Consider the following 16,033-nt stretch of genomic DNA (forward strand, 5'->3'; position numbering starts at 1 on the left):
CAGACCAAAGACATGCATTTATATTTTGATTTGTGTGTAATTTTTTCTAACTAGTCCATCTAATGAGTTGGAGGCTTTCCTCTGGTCATAGTCATTCTTCTCTGTACTTCATTTTTGTGAGAGCGACAGTGTAGTACATTCCTAAGAACAAGGAGATCCAAGTTCTACTTCTGGCTTTGCCATTAAAGGTGATCATCGTGTTACACTCAGCTCCCCTCCTCAGCCTTGATTTATACTTCCAAGGGGAAGGTGGACCAGATAATCTTTTAAGTAGCCACTGACATTGAAATAATACAATTTATGTTCACCTAACATACCACTCTCAAAGAAACCCAACACCTATTCCTACTTCTCTTGTCTCCTATAAATATGATATTTCCCCCAAATTGTATTTGGTTTTGTTTTGGCTTTAGATGATGGATGGCCCAGGAGAGAATGATCCCGATTTGAAACTTGCAGGCCACCCTCGCTTCTGTGAAGAGATAAAGAGAAACCTGCCACCCTACACAGCATACTTCACTAGAGTGTTCCAGAACAAAACATTCCACGTTTACAAGCTATTGAGAAACAAGTAACCAAGCTTTCTGTTCAACCTCTATTTTTGATACGTGAGAGTCCATCCTAATGAAACTCAGCAGTAACATTTCATATGTCCTTAGGTAGCCTGTACCACAAAGCTGTGATATGAGTAAGTTGTAGACATGTTTACACAAGCGTCACTGTCCTTGAAAGTATCTTACACAAGCTTCTGTCTTTTTTATCTTGTTTCATTAATGTTCATTAGCCTAAACTTCTCAGCTTTCTAGGCGTGGTCTAGAATTTCGTCGTTGGGGAGGATGCTAATTGGGCCACGGTGGCCCGAACGGCCACACAGCATGTGGTGGAAATCCAGAGGCCGTTCGGGATGGAAATACCGCTAATTGACTTCAGACAGCTATGGTGGAATCGAATTAAGGGCATGTATAATTAAATTCTTTAGTGTTGTTTCACTAGTGAAGACCAATGGATGGCTTTTTTAAAAAACTCCTTATCATCCTGTTTCACCTAAAAATTTTACAATGTTTTCCAACTGTCATGCTTTTAATATTTTTTAAAACAATCATGTTAGGTCTTTGTATATATCTAAAACTTTTTGTTGTGCCCTGTCTGAAATGTAAAGTTTAGCACCTCAGTATATGTGTCGTGTGTGTGTGTGTGTGTGTGTGTGTGTGTGTGTGTGTGTGTGTGTACGCGCATGCGGGTGCATGTTTAAATGCCGGATACAGAAAAGTGTGACAAATTCCTTATTGTAAGTCGTGAAAGGAGCAGAAATGTGATGTAGCCAAGCAGGTGTTGTTACTGTTTAGTGTTATTTTAAAACCTACTGATACTATTTAGCCTATCCTGCAAGTAAGAAAATTTTTCTTCATTTCTTACTCATTTAAATTTACTGGGTTTGCAAAATTTTCTAAACTTTTTGTTTTTAGCCTTTGTATTTTTTACAGCCTAGAACCTTGCAAAGTCTGAATATTTTTAAAAATGTTCTGTCTTAACTAATTCACTAATACAGTATTTTTGGCAGAGAGCATTTTCATACCAAATTTGATTTGTGGTCTCCAATCTTACTGTGAGGGCCTGGGTAGTGTTATTGTTTTTCTTACTAAAAGGTAACCAAGTGCCTCTAAGTCATGCTTATTTGTAAACAACAAAGAGGATTATGTATACCTGTTCAAAAATTTTTGATAATTGCTTTTATAATTAATTTCTAATGAGGGGGACATGTAAAAGTTGCTGATAAAAGCATATTACACATTTAATTAAATCAAAATGGGTAATGAAATTAACTTTCTCCCCTGTTCTTGGCAGTTGGAAATGATGTAAAGGTTTCTCCTTGCAGTTGTACTGAAGTAACTTACCCTAGGCATCAAGATAGATATAGCACATGTTCAAATTATTTCACATTCAGTTACTACGTATTAAACAGTATTCAGAAAGAAATGTTACACTGTCATGTTGGACTCCAGGATACTTGGCTTTTTTATCAAAACTTATTTAAGTAAAAAAAATTGACACTGGCTGGGTTACTAAATTATGCAGCTGCAACTCCTGAATTATCTCTTTCCTGTATCCTGTAATAAGGTTGGAGACCACTGCAGTTTAGGATAATACAATAATAAAACACTTTAATCAGTACTAAAACTTTAATTAAGCCAGTAATGATGCATGCCTGGTGTGGCTGACAGCATGGGTCAGTACATCCTTCAGCGAGTGCCTTACTCTTAATTGAAACAAAGCACATGTAAGGTACATGTTAGACCACGTAGTTTTCTTTTCACGTCCTCCGTTACCTTCCTGATAGATTTCAGTTTTATTTTAACTATTTCTCTGTATGCACTAATCTGAGCATTTGGGTATGTGGAGTCTCAGTGTAAGAAACACGTACTTAAATTTGTACACTGATCATCACCGCCTTGATGGCACACAGGAATCTCTTTCTCCTAGTTTAGGTGCCATTGTTGCCAAGACATTGAGTGTTGAGTCTTCAGTGAAAAATATAAAGTGCCAAAAAAAAAAAAAAAGTCTTGCAAGACACAATCCATGCATATGCTCTTCCCAAGACACTGTGACCATGTAGACATTTTTCTTTTCTGATGACCAAGTCTGTCAACAAATCATGTTGAACATTCTTAGCGCTCATCAGTTTCTCTTTTACGACCTTCTCGTTGGAGTCCACAGGAGGAAAGAGGAAGAGTGACTGACTCCTGGCCCTCTACCAAGCCGGAGCACGCCGCCCGGGGCCCTGGCTCCCTGCCACACAGATCACAGCAGCCGTGTGACTATTTGGTAATAGCCTCAAATTGTGGCTGGGTTGTTTTTATGGGTAGAATAGCCATTTGATTTTGCTTCAGAGTTAGCGTTCAGAAGAACCTCTCAGTACAATAAGTGCTCTTACCGATCCTCTGCTTACGTGACTCACCAGATTCCCCGACAGTCTCCATCCGTCCTGCAAGCTGACCAGGCCGCTCCCCGTGTCCCCTCCCTGCTGTGTGCTCGGTGCCCGTGCCAAACTGCTCTGTGCCAGTTCTCCTTGTTGTGAGGACACGGTTCAACACAAACTAGGAAATAGGGGTGGGAAAAGCTATTTCTGTGAACATTAACTGGAATGCTTTGGTAAGGTTTGAGAAAGGTTGAGTTGCTAATAAAAATTGCTTTTAAAGAAATTAGGTATGGTTGGGAAAATTCTAAAATATTGGGAAAACATAAAATTCAAGAAAGTTTCTGAGCTTCGATTGCTTTATAGATTTAAGTACTCATTCCACCTTTAAAAACATCTAGAGTGACCAGAGGTATTAAAATGTACCCAAACCATATTACAGGTATGATTTATGCAAGCATAGAACTGGAACCATTGAACGCTTATTGCAAAGGAAAGACCTTGGCTTCACAGCAGATTAGCAAATGAATGGACAGTTATACTTTTAAAGTTATGATTCCCTACTTAAATCTACTTACTTCATTAAATGACTGATACTGATCACAGTGGCTAATAGAGATTCTACTACAGTTGAAAGGTTCCGGTCACTCTTTTATTACAGACTTAAGAAATAGGGATTCATTTCAGATATAAGAGCCAGGAGCCTAATTAGGTGTTATCTAAGCCATCTGTTGTCCACTTAGAGATGAGTTTCTTGAACTTTGTGAAATCAGCTAGGGGTGTGTGTGCGGATGTGCGTGTGCGTGCATGTGTGGGGTAGGGCAAGGACAGATGTAGATATTTCATCTGGTCTGCATCTTTACTTCACAATTAACTAAAAATGTTTATTCTGATTCCACGTGAACTTTGTCTAAGATGTACCAATTTTAGCTCATCTTTGGCCAAATCCTACCTGAGTTAACATAGAAATTCTCCATTTTTTTAAAATTTCATTTAAATCTTGGAATTAATAGGAAGATATTAAAACATTTTCAGATCATGTATCTTGGTTAATATGCTCCCAAATGCTTTATATATGACAACCTTTTGGCCCAGAGTGCTTATCTGTTGATGGAAAAAAACTTTTAAGATGAGAGTAGCTTGCTTTCTTACGGCAACTGGCAATTGACTTTCTGTATTTAACATCCTCTGGGTAAAATCTTACAAAGAGCTTTTATAATTTGTTGTATTGAGTTGTACGGAGATTATATACTAAATAAAGCTCTCTTAAAGTACACAAGATGAGTGTTTTTCCTTTCTTTGAAGGTCAGAAACCAAGGAACCAGCTATTAAAGTATATTAAGTATGTGCCACATGGAGTCGATAGTCCTTAAAGATGGATGTGCCAAGATCTTGGCTGGACTTGCTAATGTCGTAGGAGTTTATTTTTTCATGGAATTTGGTTTGATAGCCGCTTACTTGTTTCACTTGAACCTCAGGGCGATAGTTCTATTTCTGAAGAGAAGAATTTATCCTCAAAGAGGTATATGCTGTTTGTTTTCACCTCTGGAATTCTTTTTTTTTTTTTTTAATTTTTTGTTATGTTAATCACCATACGTTATGTCATTAGTTTTTGATGTAGTGTTCCATGATTCATTGTTTGCCTGTAACACCCACTGCTCCACGCAGAACGTGCCCTCTTTAATACCCATCACCAGGCTAACCCATCCCCCACCTCCCTCCCCTCTAGAACCCTCAGTTTGTTTTTCAGAGTCCATCGTCTCTCATGGTTCGTCTCCCCCTCCGATTTCCCCCCCTTCATTCTTCCCCTCCTGCTATTTTCTTTTTTTTTCAAAATATTGTATTGTTTGTTTCAGAGGTACAGATCTGTGATTCAGCAGTCTTGCACAATTCACAGCACTCACCATAGCACATACCCTCCCCAATGTCTATCACCCAGCCACCCCATCCCTCCCACCCCCCACCACTCCAGCAACCCTCAGTTTGATTCCTGAGATTAAGAATTTCTCATATCAGTGAGGGCATATGATACATGTCTTTCTCTGTTTGGCTTATTTTGCTCAGCATAACACCCTCCAGTTCCATCCACGTCATTGCAAATGGCAAGATCTCATTCCTTTTGATGGCTGCATAATATTCCATTGTGTATATATACCACCTCTCCTTTATCCATTCATCTGTCGATGGACATCTTGGCTCTTTCCACAGTTTGGCTATTGTGGACATTGCTGCTATAAACATTGGGATGCACGTACCCCTTCAGATCCCTACATTTGTATCTTTGGTGTAAATACCCAGTGCTGCAATTGCTGGATCGTATGGTAGCTCATTTTCAAATTTTTGAGGAACCTCCATTCTGTATTCCAGAGTGGCTGCACCAGCTTGCATTCCCACCAACAGTGTAGGAGGGTTCCCCTTTCTCCACATTCCCACCAACATCTGTCATTTCCTGACTTGTTAATTGTAGCCATTCTGACGGGTGTGAGGTGGTATCTCATTGAGGTTTTGATTTAGATTTCCCTGATGCCGAGCGATGTTGAGCACTTCTTCATGTGTCTGTTGGCCATTTGGATGTCTTCTTTGGAAAAATGTCTGTTCATGTCTTCTGCCCATTTCTTGATTGGATCATTTGTTCTTTGGGTGTTGAGTTTAAGAAGTTCTTTATAGATTTTGGATACTAGCCCTTTATCTGATATGTCATTTGCAAATACCTTCTCCCATTCAGTCGGCTGTCTTTTGGTTTTGTGGACTGTTTCTTTTGCTGTGCAAAAGCTTTTTATCTTGAAGTCCCAGTAGTTCATTTTTGCTCTTGCTTCCCTTGCCTTTGGCGATGTTTCTAGGAAGAAGTTGCTGCGGCTGAGGTCGAAGAGGTTGCTGCCTGTGTTCTCCTTTAGGATTTTGATGGACTCCTGTCTCACATTTAGGTCGTTCAACCATTTGGAGTCTATTTTTGTGTGTGGTGTAAGGAAATGGTCCAGTTTCATTCTTCTGCATGTGGCTGTCCAATTTTCCCAACACCATTTGTCGAAGAGACTGTCTTTTTTCCATTGGACATTCTTTCCTGCTTTGTCGAAGATGAGTTGACCATAGAGTTGACCATAGAGTCCATTTCTGGGCTCTCGATTCTGTTCCATTGATCGATGTGTCTGTTTTTGTGCTAGTACCATACTGTCTTGATGATGACAGCTTTGTAATAGAGCTGGAAGTCCGGAATTGTGATGCCGCCAGCTTTGTTTTTCTTTTTCAACATTCCTCTGGCTATTCGGGGTCTCTTCTGGTTCCATACAAATTTTAGGATTATTTGTTCCATTTCTTTGAAAAAAGTGGATGGTATTTTGATGGGGATTGCTTTGAAAGTGTAGATTGCTCTAGGTAGCATTGACATCTTCACAATATTTGTTCTTCCAGTCCATGAGCATGGAACGTTTTTCCATTTCTTCGTGTCTTCCTCAATTTCTTTCATGAGTATTTTATAGTTTTCTGAGTACAGATCCTTTGCCTCTTTGGTTAGATTTATTCCTAGGTATCTTATGGTTTTGGGTGCAGTTGTAAATGGGATCGACTCCTTTATTTCTTTTTCTTCTGTCTTGGTGGTGGTGTATAGGCATGCCACTGATTTCTGTGCATTGATTTTATATCCTGCCACTTTACTGAATTCCTGTATGAGTTCTAGCAGTTTTGGGGTGGAGTCTTTTGGGTTTTCCACATACAGTATCATATCATCTGCAAAGAGTGAGAGTTTGACTTCTTCTTTGCCGATTTGGATGCCTTTGATTTCTTTTTGTTGTCTGATTGCTGTGGCTAGGACTTCTAATACTATGTTGAATAGCAGTGGTGAGAGTGGACATCCCTGCCATGTTCCTGACCTTAGGGGGAAAGCTCTCAGTTTTGCCCCATTGAGAATGATATTCACTGTGGGTTTTTCATAGATGGCTTTTATGATATTGAGGTATGTACCCTCTATCCCTATACTCTGAAGAGTTTTGATCAAGAAAGGATGCTGTACTTTGTCAAATGCTTTTTCTGCATCTATTGAGAGGATCATATGGTTCTTGTTCTTTCTTTTATTAATGGATTGTATCACGTTGATTGATTTGTGGAGGTTGAACCAACCTTGCAGCCCAGGGATAAATCCCACTTGTTCGTAGTGAATAATCCTTCTAATGTGCTGTTGGATCCTATTGGCTAGTATTTCGGTGAGAATTTTTGCATCCATGTTCACCAAGGATATTGGTCTGTAACTCTCCTTTTTGATGGGGTCTTTGGTTTTGGGATCAAGGGAATGGTGGCCTCATAAAACGAGTTTGGAAGTTTTCCTTCCATTCCTATTTTTTGGATCCGTTTCAGGAGAATCGGTATCAATTCTTCTTGAAATGTTTGGTAGAATTCCCCTGGGAAGCCGTCTGGCCCTGGGCATTTGTGGGGAGATTTCTGATGATGGCTTCAATTTCCTTAGTGGTTATAGGTCTGTTCAAGTTTTCTATTTCTTCCTGGTTCAGTTTTGGTAGTTGATACATCTCTAGGAATGCATCCATTTCTTCCAGGTTATCTAATTTGCTGGCATGTAGTTGCTCATAATATGTTCTTATAATTGTTTGTATTTCTTTGGTGTTGGTTGTGATCTCTCCTCTTTCATTCATGATTTTGTTGATTTGGGTCCTTTCTCTTTTCTTTTTGGTAAGTCTGGCCAGGGGTTTATCAATCTTGTTAATTCTTTCAAAGAACAAGCTCCTAGTTCCGTTGATCTGTTCTACTGTTCTTTTGGTTTCTATTTCATGGATTTCTGCTCTGATCTTTATTATTTTTCTTCTCCTGCTGGGTTTAGGCTTTATTTGCTGTTCTTCCTCCAGCTCCTTTAGGTGTAGGGTTAGGTTGTGTATGTGAGACCTTTGTTGTTTCTTGAGGAAGGCTTGTATTGCTATATACTTTCCTCTCAGGACTGCCTTTGCTGTATCCCAAAGATTTTGAATAGTTGTGTTTTCATTTTCATTTGTTTCCATGAATTTTTTTAATTCTTCTTTAATTTCCTGGTTGACCCATTCATTCTTTAGTCGGATGCTCTTTAGCCTCCATGTATTTGAGTTCTTTCCGACTTTCCTCTTGTGATTGAGTTCTAGTTTCAAAGCATTGTGGTCTGAAAATATGCAGGGAATGATCCCAATCTCTTGGTACTGGTTGAGACCGGATTTGTGACCTATTCTGGAGAATGTTCCATGGGCACTAGAGAAGAATGTGTATTCTGTCGCTTTGGGATGGAATGTTCTGAATATCTGTGACGTCCATTTGGTCCAGTGTGTCATTTAAAGTCTTTATTTCCTTGTTGATCTTTTGCTTAGATGATCTGTCCATTTCAGTGAGGGGGGTGTTAAAGTCCCTCACTATTATTGTATTGTTGTCGAAGTGTTTCTTTGCTTTTGTTATTAATTGGCTTATCTAAGTGGCTGCTCCCATGTTAGGGGCATAGATATTTACAATTGCTAGATCTTCTTGTTGGATAGACCCTTTAAGTAGGATACAGTATCCTATCCTATCCAATCTTTGGTTTAAAATCTAATTTGTCTGAGATAAGGACTGCCAGCCCAGCTTTCTTTTGGTGTCCATCAGCATGGTAAATGGTTTTCCACCCCTTCACTTTCAATCTGGGGGTGTCTTTGGGGCCTAAAATGAGTCTTGCAGACAGCATATCAATGGGTCTTGTTTTTTTTATCCAATCTGATAGCCTCTGTCTTTTGATTGGGGCATTTAACCCATTTACATTCAGGGTAATTTTTAAGATATGAATTTAGTGCCATTGTATTGCCTGTTAAGGTGACTGTTACTGTATATTGTCTGTGTTCCTTTCTGGTCTATGTTGCTTTTAGGCTCTCTTTGCTTAGAGGACCCCTTCAATATTTCTTGTAGGGCTGGTTTCGTGTTTGCAAATCCCTTTACTTGTTGTTTGTCCTGGAAGCTTTTTTATCTCTCCTTCTATTTTCAATGACAGCCTAGCTGGATATCGTATTCTTGGCTGCATATTTTTCTCATTTAGTGCTCTGAATATATCATGCCAGTCCTTTCTGGCCTGCCAGGTCTCTGTGGATAGGTCTGTTGCCAATCTAATCTTTCTACCATTGTAGGTTACAGATCTCTTCTCCTGAGCTGCTCTCAGGATTTTCTCTTTGTCTCTGAGACTCGTAAGTTTTACTATTAGATGTCGGGGTGTTGACCTATTTTTATTGCTTTTGAAAGGGGTTCTCTGTGCCTCCTGGATTTTGATGCCTGTTTCCTTCCCCAAATTAGGGAAGCTCTTTGCTATAATTTGCTCCAATATACCTTCTGCCCCTCTCTCTCTTTCTTCTTCTTCTGGGATCTCAGTTATTCTAATGTTTCGTTTTATGGTATCGCTTATCTCTTGAATTCTGCCCTCGTGATCCAGTAGTTGTTTCTCTTTTTCTCAGCCTTTTTATTTTCCATCATTTGGTCTTCTATATCGCTGATTCTCTTTTCTGCCTCATTTATCCTAGCAGTTAGAGCCTCCATATTTGATTTCACCTCATTAATAGCCTTTTTCATTTCGACTTGGTTAGATTTTAGTTACTTTATTTCTCCTGAAAGGGTTTCTCTAATAACTTCCATGCTTTTTCAAGCCCAGCTAGTATCTTTAAAATCGTCATTCTGAACTCTAGTTCTGACATCTTACTAATGTTGGTATTGATTAGGTCGCTGGCAGTAGGTACTGCCTCTTGTTCTTTTTCTTGAGATGATTTTTTCCGTCTTGTCATTGTGTCCAGAGGAGGATAGATGAATGAGAGAACAAAATGCTAATAGGGTAACAACGTCCCCAGAAAATATACTCTAAACAAATCAGAAAAGCCCTGAAACCGGGGGAAAAGAAAGGGAAAGAAAGAAAAAAGAAAAAGATAAAAACAAACAAAACAAAACAAAAAAACAGAATATGACCAAATATGACCAGGCTAGTGCATAGATCAGTGCCACCCAGTAGATTTTGGGTGTGTTTTGCTCTGTTAGAAGAAAGTGCCTCCCAAAATTTTAAAGAAAGAAAAACATATATGTACAGAAATAAGGGTTATTAGATGAAGGGATGGAATATGACTAAATTTAAAAACTATAAAAATTTTATAAAAGGAATTGATAAGAAGTTGGTTGAAAAAAGAAAGGATTTTAAAAAAAATGAAAAGGAGAGAATGTGATCAGGCAGAAGACTAGAACAAAGCTATACACTAGAGATTTAGGGTATATATTGATCTGTTAGAAGAAACTATACCTCAACATTTTAAAGAGAGAATAACATATATATGTATGCCAAAAATAAGGGTAACTACTATGAAGGGATAGAATATGACTCTAAAAATGAAAAAAAAATTTTTTAAAAAGGAATTGATAAGATGTTGATTGAAAAAGGGAAAAAAAAATTCAAAAAAAAAGTTGAAAAAAATTAACTTTGAAAGACTAAAGAATCATGGTAAAAAAGCCATGAATTCTATGTGCAGTATTTCCCTAGCGCTGGAGTTCTCCCGTTCTCATTGATCGGTAAACTTGGTCTTGGCTTGCTGGCTGCTCTTGCCGATCTTCTGGGGGAGGGGCCTGTTGCCGTGGTTCCCAAATGTCTTTGCCGGAGGCAGAATTGCCCCGCCCTTGTCGGTCCGGGCTAAGCAAGGTGCTCGGGTTTGCTCTCGGGAGCTTTTGTTCCCTGCAACCTTTCCGTACAGCTTTGGAGGACCAGGGTGAAAATGGTGGCCTCCCAATCTCCGCCCCGGAGGAGCCGAGAACTTGAGGCCCTGCTCCTCAGTGCGCCCCCAGAGAAAAGCAGTCACTCCCGCCTCCCCGGTCTCCGGCCGCACTCCGTGCTCACCCGGCCTGTGACCAAGCATTTCTATCTCTGGCACCCGACCCCGCATGGAGTCTCCAAACCCAGCAGATCCCTGCGGTGCGCTCCCACGCTGCTCCTCCCGGGGGAGGAAGGGGAGTCTCCCCAGCTCTGCCGCTTGTTGGGTCCCTGCTGGAGGAGCAGTGGCCTGTCACCGATCAGTTTGTGGCCACCCCGAGCTGAGAGCCCGCGCCTCAGCTCCGTCTCTGCAGCCAGCTTCCCCGCTCCGATACCTGGGAGCTCTGCCGCACTCAGGCACCCCCCCGGTCTTTCTGTGACCCCGAGGGTCCTGAGACCACACTGTCCCGAGAGGGTTCCACCCCCCCCCCCCCACTTAGCCACTGGAGCGACGTCCCTCAGCGGAGCTGACTTCTAAAAGTTCCGATTTTGTGCTCCACGGCTCTAGCACTTGCCAGAAGCGGCTGACGGAGGCCCCCTCCCCCGCCGTCTATCCTCCCGAATATCGCCTCAGATTCACTTCTCCGCATGTCCTACATTCCAGAAAGTGGTCGCTTTTCTGTTCAGAGAGTTGTTGCTATTCTTTTCTTCGGTCTCCTGTTGAGTTCATAGATGTTCAGAATGGTTTGATCCCTATCCAGCTGAAATCCTGAGACCAGACGAAATCCAGGTCTTCTACTCCTCCCCCATCTTGCTCCAGGTCCTCTGGAATTGTTTCTATTTGTTGATTAATTATCAATCTTTAGTAATTCGGGAAGATGGGTGGTAGTCCACATTTTGGTAAGAGTTTATAGATAAGTGTGTTTGTTACATTGTTCAAAGCAGATATTGAAATTCCAAGTAGAAATAGACCAGTATAGCTGCAAATAGAAGAAACTGGCTGTGAAGTCTCAGATATTTTGTGCTGACTCCTAGAAAGCTCTTAAGCTATTGAGCTAGAATGGTCTCTAGCACGGGTAGAGTTACAGACAGCACAGATAAATGAGAGATTCAGGATAGGAATGAACTGCACAGGTAATGGTTTGGCATGTGACGCCAGACACATAGTAGATGAAATGCTGTTTCTCTGCCCCTTCTTTCAAAAGTGGCATCTGAAACTCATCTCAAACCTTTTCAGCTAATTTAATACTCAGAAGTTTGCTTTAGAGTATTGTTTTTTGAAGTGCAGGTAATAGAACTATAGTGTAGTGTGAAGTCAATTTAGTGGGTTGCAACCAGCATCAGAAGACTGAGAGAAAGAAAAGGAGGTAAGGGGACAGCCCACATGGGGAACGCAAGTATTGTTTTGTGCATTAGTTGTTTGTTACACATTTGGGCATTATTGAACTGAGGTTCAGTATAAAATGTATTTCTTAGTGTTTGAAAACCACACGCTTACGGCAGGGAGTATTCTGGGAGGAAGGCATCTTGAACTTGGCTCTGTTCTGTCCGCCAACCCTAGTAAAACCCTTTGAACAATGATGATATTGAAGAATTCTTACATATTTTTAGGAGTGATATAGACTTGTTATTTTTTTTAAAGTACTCATCCTTTAGAATTTAAACAGCCATACCTTGGAGATATCGTAGGTTGGGTTCCAGACCACCACAATAAAGTGAACATTGCAATAAAGTAAGTCAAATAAATTTGTTGGTTTCCTAATGCATATAAATGTTAAGTTTACATCATACTGTAGTCTATTAAGTGGTGCAACAGCATTATGTCTAAAAACAAGCCATGTACATCTGAGCTTTCAGCAAGTCTTAATCATTGATCACAGAAACATAAGAAATATAATAATGAGGGGTGCTTAGGTGGCTCAGTCAGTTAAATGTCTGCCTTCAGCTCAGGTCATGATCCCAGGGTCTTGGGATCGAGCCCCGCATCAGGATCCTTGCTCAGGGGGGCGTCTGCTTCTCCCTCTGCCCCTCCCCCCACTCGTGCTTACTCTCTCAGATAAATAAAATCTTTAAAAATATATATATAGGAGGAGGAGAGGAAAGATGGCGGAGGAGTAGGGGACCCCATTTCAACTGGTTCCCAGAACTGAGTTGGATAACTACCAGACCACTCTGAGCACCCACGAAATCAGCCTGAGTTGTAAGAAGATCTTGATCTCTACAAACAGAATATCGCAGGCGGTTGGTTTCGAGGTACAAAGCGGGGAGCCCTGATTCCGTGGCCAGATATCGGACGATAAACAGCAGCGGGAGGGAGCCTGGCCGTGGGGATCCTAAACTGCTGGTGAGCAACAGCCTCCTGCACTGGGGACCGAGCACAAACTCGCAGACCAGTAGTGGCAGGGAAAGGACTTCAGGGCAGCCCCAGGGGTGGAAACCCAGAGTGGTGGGGTCGCGCATGCGAACTGGGGGCGGCTGGCGGTTTTAGAAGCACAAAGGGCAGAGACGTGCCCCGACCTGGAGGCAGGACTGGGTGCGCTACAGAGGGGCGCACAACCCAGGCAGCTGCAGTTTATAGCAGCACGGACAGAAACAGAGTGTGGCCTGGAGAGCTCACTGAACAGACTGCGATCTCTCTGCTCTGAGGCAGATGGTTGGAAACGGTCTCTTCTGCTCTGACTCGTGGAAGAGATGCGGAAAGCCGCCAGGGAAAGCCACCAGAGAACAAAAGCCCCAAAAACTGATTCCCACTGAGCCCATCCCCCGCCACAGGGGGGCAGGGCAACTCCGCCCAAACAGGGTTGCCTGAGTTACAGTGCAGCAGGCCCCTCCCCCAGAAGACAGGCGGGGAAAACAAGAGGCCAGCAACCCTAAGGTCCCAAGAAAACAGGTGCATCTTGTTTGGGTTCTGGTCAATAATTTGGACTCTATACATTCCCTCAAACACCCATCAACATAATGACTAGGAGGAGGAACTCCCAAAATAGAAAAGACTCAGAGATTATGACTTATGCTGCAGATTTACAAATGGATGCAGATATAACCAAGATGTCGGAGATGGAATTCAGGCTAGCAATTGTGAAGACAATGGCTGGAATGGAGAAATCAATTAATGGCAACATAGAGTCTCTAAGGGCAGAAATGAAAGCTGAATTGGCAGAACTTAAAAGTGCTATCAGTGAGATCCAATCTAATCTAGATAATCTAACAGCTAGGGTAAGTGAGGCAGAAGAATGGATAAGCGACCTGGAAGACAATATAATAGATAAAAAGGGAAAAGAGGAGGCCAGGGAAAAACAACTCAGAATCCATGAAAATAGAATCAGAGAAATAAGTGACACCATGAAGCATTCCATTGTCAGAATAATTGGAATCCCGGAGGGAGTGGAGAGAGAGAGAGGCCTAGAAGATGTATTTGAGCAAATCGTAGCTGAGAACTTCCCTAATCTGGGGAATGAAACAAACATTCACGTCCTAGAGGCAGAGAGGACCCCTCCCAAGCTCAAGGAAAACAGGCCAACACCCCGGCGTGTAATAGTAAAACTTGCAAAACTTAGAACCAAGGAAACCATCTTAAGGGCAGTTAGGGGGAAGAGATTCCTTACGTACAGAGGGAGGAACATCAGAATAACGTCAGACCTATCCACAGAGACCTGGCAAGCCAGAAAGGCCTGGCAAGACATATTCAGGGTACCAAACGAGAAGAACATGCAGCCAAGAATACTTTATCCAGCAAGGCTGTCATTTAGAATGGATGGAGAGATGCAGAGCTTCCACAACCGGCAGAAACTGAAAGAATATGTGACCACTAAGCTGGCCCTGCAAGAAATATTAAGGGGGGTTCTATAAAAGGAGAAAGACCCCAAGAGTGATATACAACAGAAATTTACAGGGACAATCTATAAAAACAACGTCTTCACAGGCAACATGATGACAATTAATTCATATCTTTCAATAATCACTCTCAACGTGAATGGCCTAAATACTCCCATAAAATGGCACAGGGTTGCAGATTGGATAAAAAGACAGGACCCATCCATATGCTGCCTACAAGAGACTCATTTTGAACCTAAAGATACATCCAGACTGAAAGTGAAAGGATGGAGATCAATCTTCCATGCCAGCAGACCTCAAAAGAAAGCTGGGGTAGCAATTCTTATATCAGACAAATTAGATTTTAAACTGAAGTCTGTAATTAGAGACACAGAAGGACACTGTATCATTCTTAAGGGGTCTGTCCAACAAGAAGATCTAACAATTGTAAATATCTATGCCCCCAACATGGGAGCAGCCATCTACATAAGCCAACTGTTAACCAAAATAGTCATATTGATAACAATACGTTAATTGTAGGAGACCTCAATACTCCACTCTCAGCAACGGACAGATCATCTAAGCAGAAAATCAACAAGGAAACAAGAGCTTTGAATGATACACTGGACCAGATGGACCTCATAGGTATTACAGAACATTCCACCCTAAAACAACAGAATACTTATTCTTCTCGAGCGCACATGGAACTTTCTCCAGAATAGACCACATACTGGGTCACAAATCAGGTCTCAACCGATACCAAAAGAGTGAGATTATTCCCTGCATCTTCTCAGACCACAATGCTTTAAAACTGGAACTCAATCACAAGAAAAAATTTGACAGAAATTCAAACACTTGAAAGCTAAAGCCCACTCTGCTCAAGAATGTTTGGGTCAACCAGGAAATCAAAGAAGAACTTAAACAATTCATGGAAATCAATGAGAATGAAAACACATCGGTCCAAAACCTATGGGATACTGCAAAGGTGGTACTAAGGGGGGAATACATAGCCATCCAAGCCTCACTCAAAAAAAAAAAAAAGAAAAAGAAAAAATCCCGAATTCACCAACTAACTCTACACCTTGAAGAACTGGAGAAAAAGCAACAAATGATGTCTAAGCCACGCATTAGAAGAGAAATAATTAAAATTAGAGCAGAGATCAATGAATTAGAAACCAGAAACGCAGTAGATCAGATCAACGAAACTAGAAGTTTGTTCTTTGAAAGAATTAATAAGATCAATAAACCACTGGCCAGACTTATCCAAAAGAAAAGAGAAAGGACCCAAAGTAATAAAATTATGAATGAAAGGGGAGAGATCATGACTAACACCAAGGAATTAGAAACAATTACTAGAAATTATTATCAACAACTATATGCCAATAAACTGAGCAATCTGGATGAAATGGAGGCCTTCCTCGAAACCTATAAGCTGCCAAGACTGAAACAGGAAGAAATTGACAACCTGAATAGGCCAATAACCCGTAACAAGATCGAAGCAGTGATCAAAAACCTCCCAAAAAACAAGAGTCCAGGGCCTGATGGATTCCCTGGGGAATTCTACCAAACATTCAAAGAAGAAATAATACCTATTCTACTGA

At 41.1% G+C, this 16,033-nt stretch overlaps 1 protein-coding gene across 8 annotated transcripts in view; it reads left to right on the top strand.

Annotated features, from left to right (window-relative positions):
• The window catches only part of DPY19L3 (dpy-19 like C-mannosyltransferase 3), a 78,612-nt gene extending 74,419 nt beyond the window's left edge, over positions 1-4,193 (top strand). For 6 of the 8 annotated variants that reach the window (XM_028123525.2, XM_028123527.2, XM_028123526.2 and 3 more), the window contains one exon: positions 414-4,193. In XM_028123525.2, coding sequence (XP_027979326.1) covers positions 414-575 — 162 coding nt within the window. In that variant the 3' untranslated portion in view covers positions 576-4,193. The remainder of the gene's footprint in view (positions 1-413) is intronic. The other 2 variants (XR_003612356.2, XM_028123528.2) reach the window with 2 other exon arrangements.
• The last annotated feature ends 11,840 nt before the right edge of the window (positions 4,194-16,033 follow it).

This window comes from Eumetopias jubatus, unplaced genomic scaffold (genome assembly GCF_037043125.1).
Source record: "Eumetopias jubatus isolate StellerSeaLion01/CBP00866 unplaced genomic scaffold, mEumJub1_p1.0 scaffold_10, whole genome shotgun sequence".
Lineage (NCBI taxonomy): Eukaryota > Metazoa > Chordata > Mammalia > Carnivora > Otariidae > Eumetopias > Eumetopias jubatus.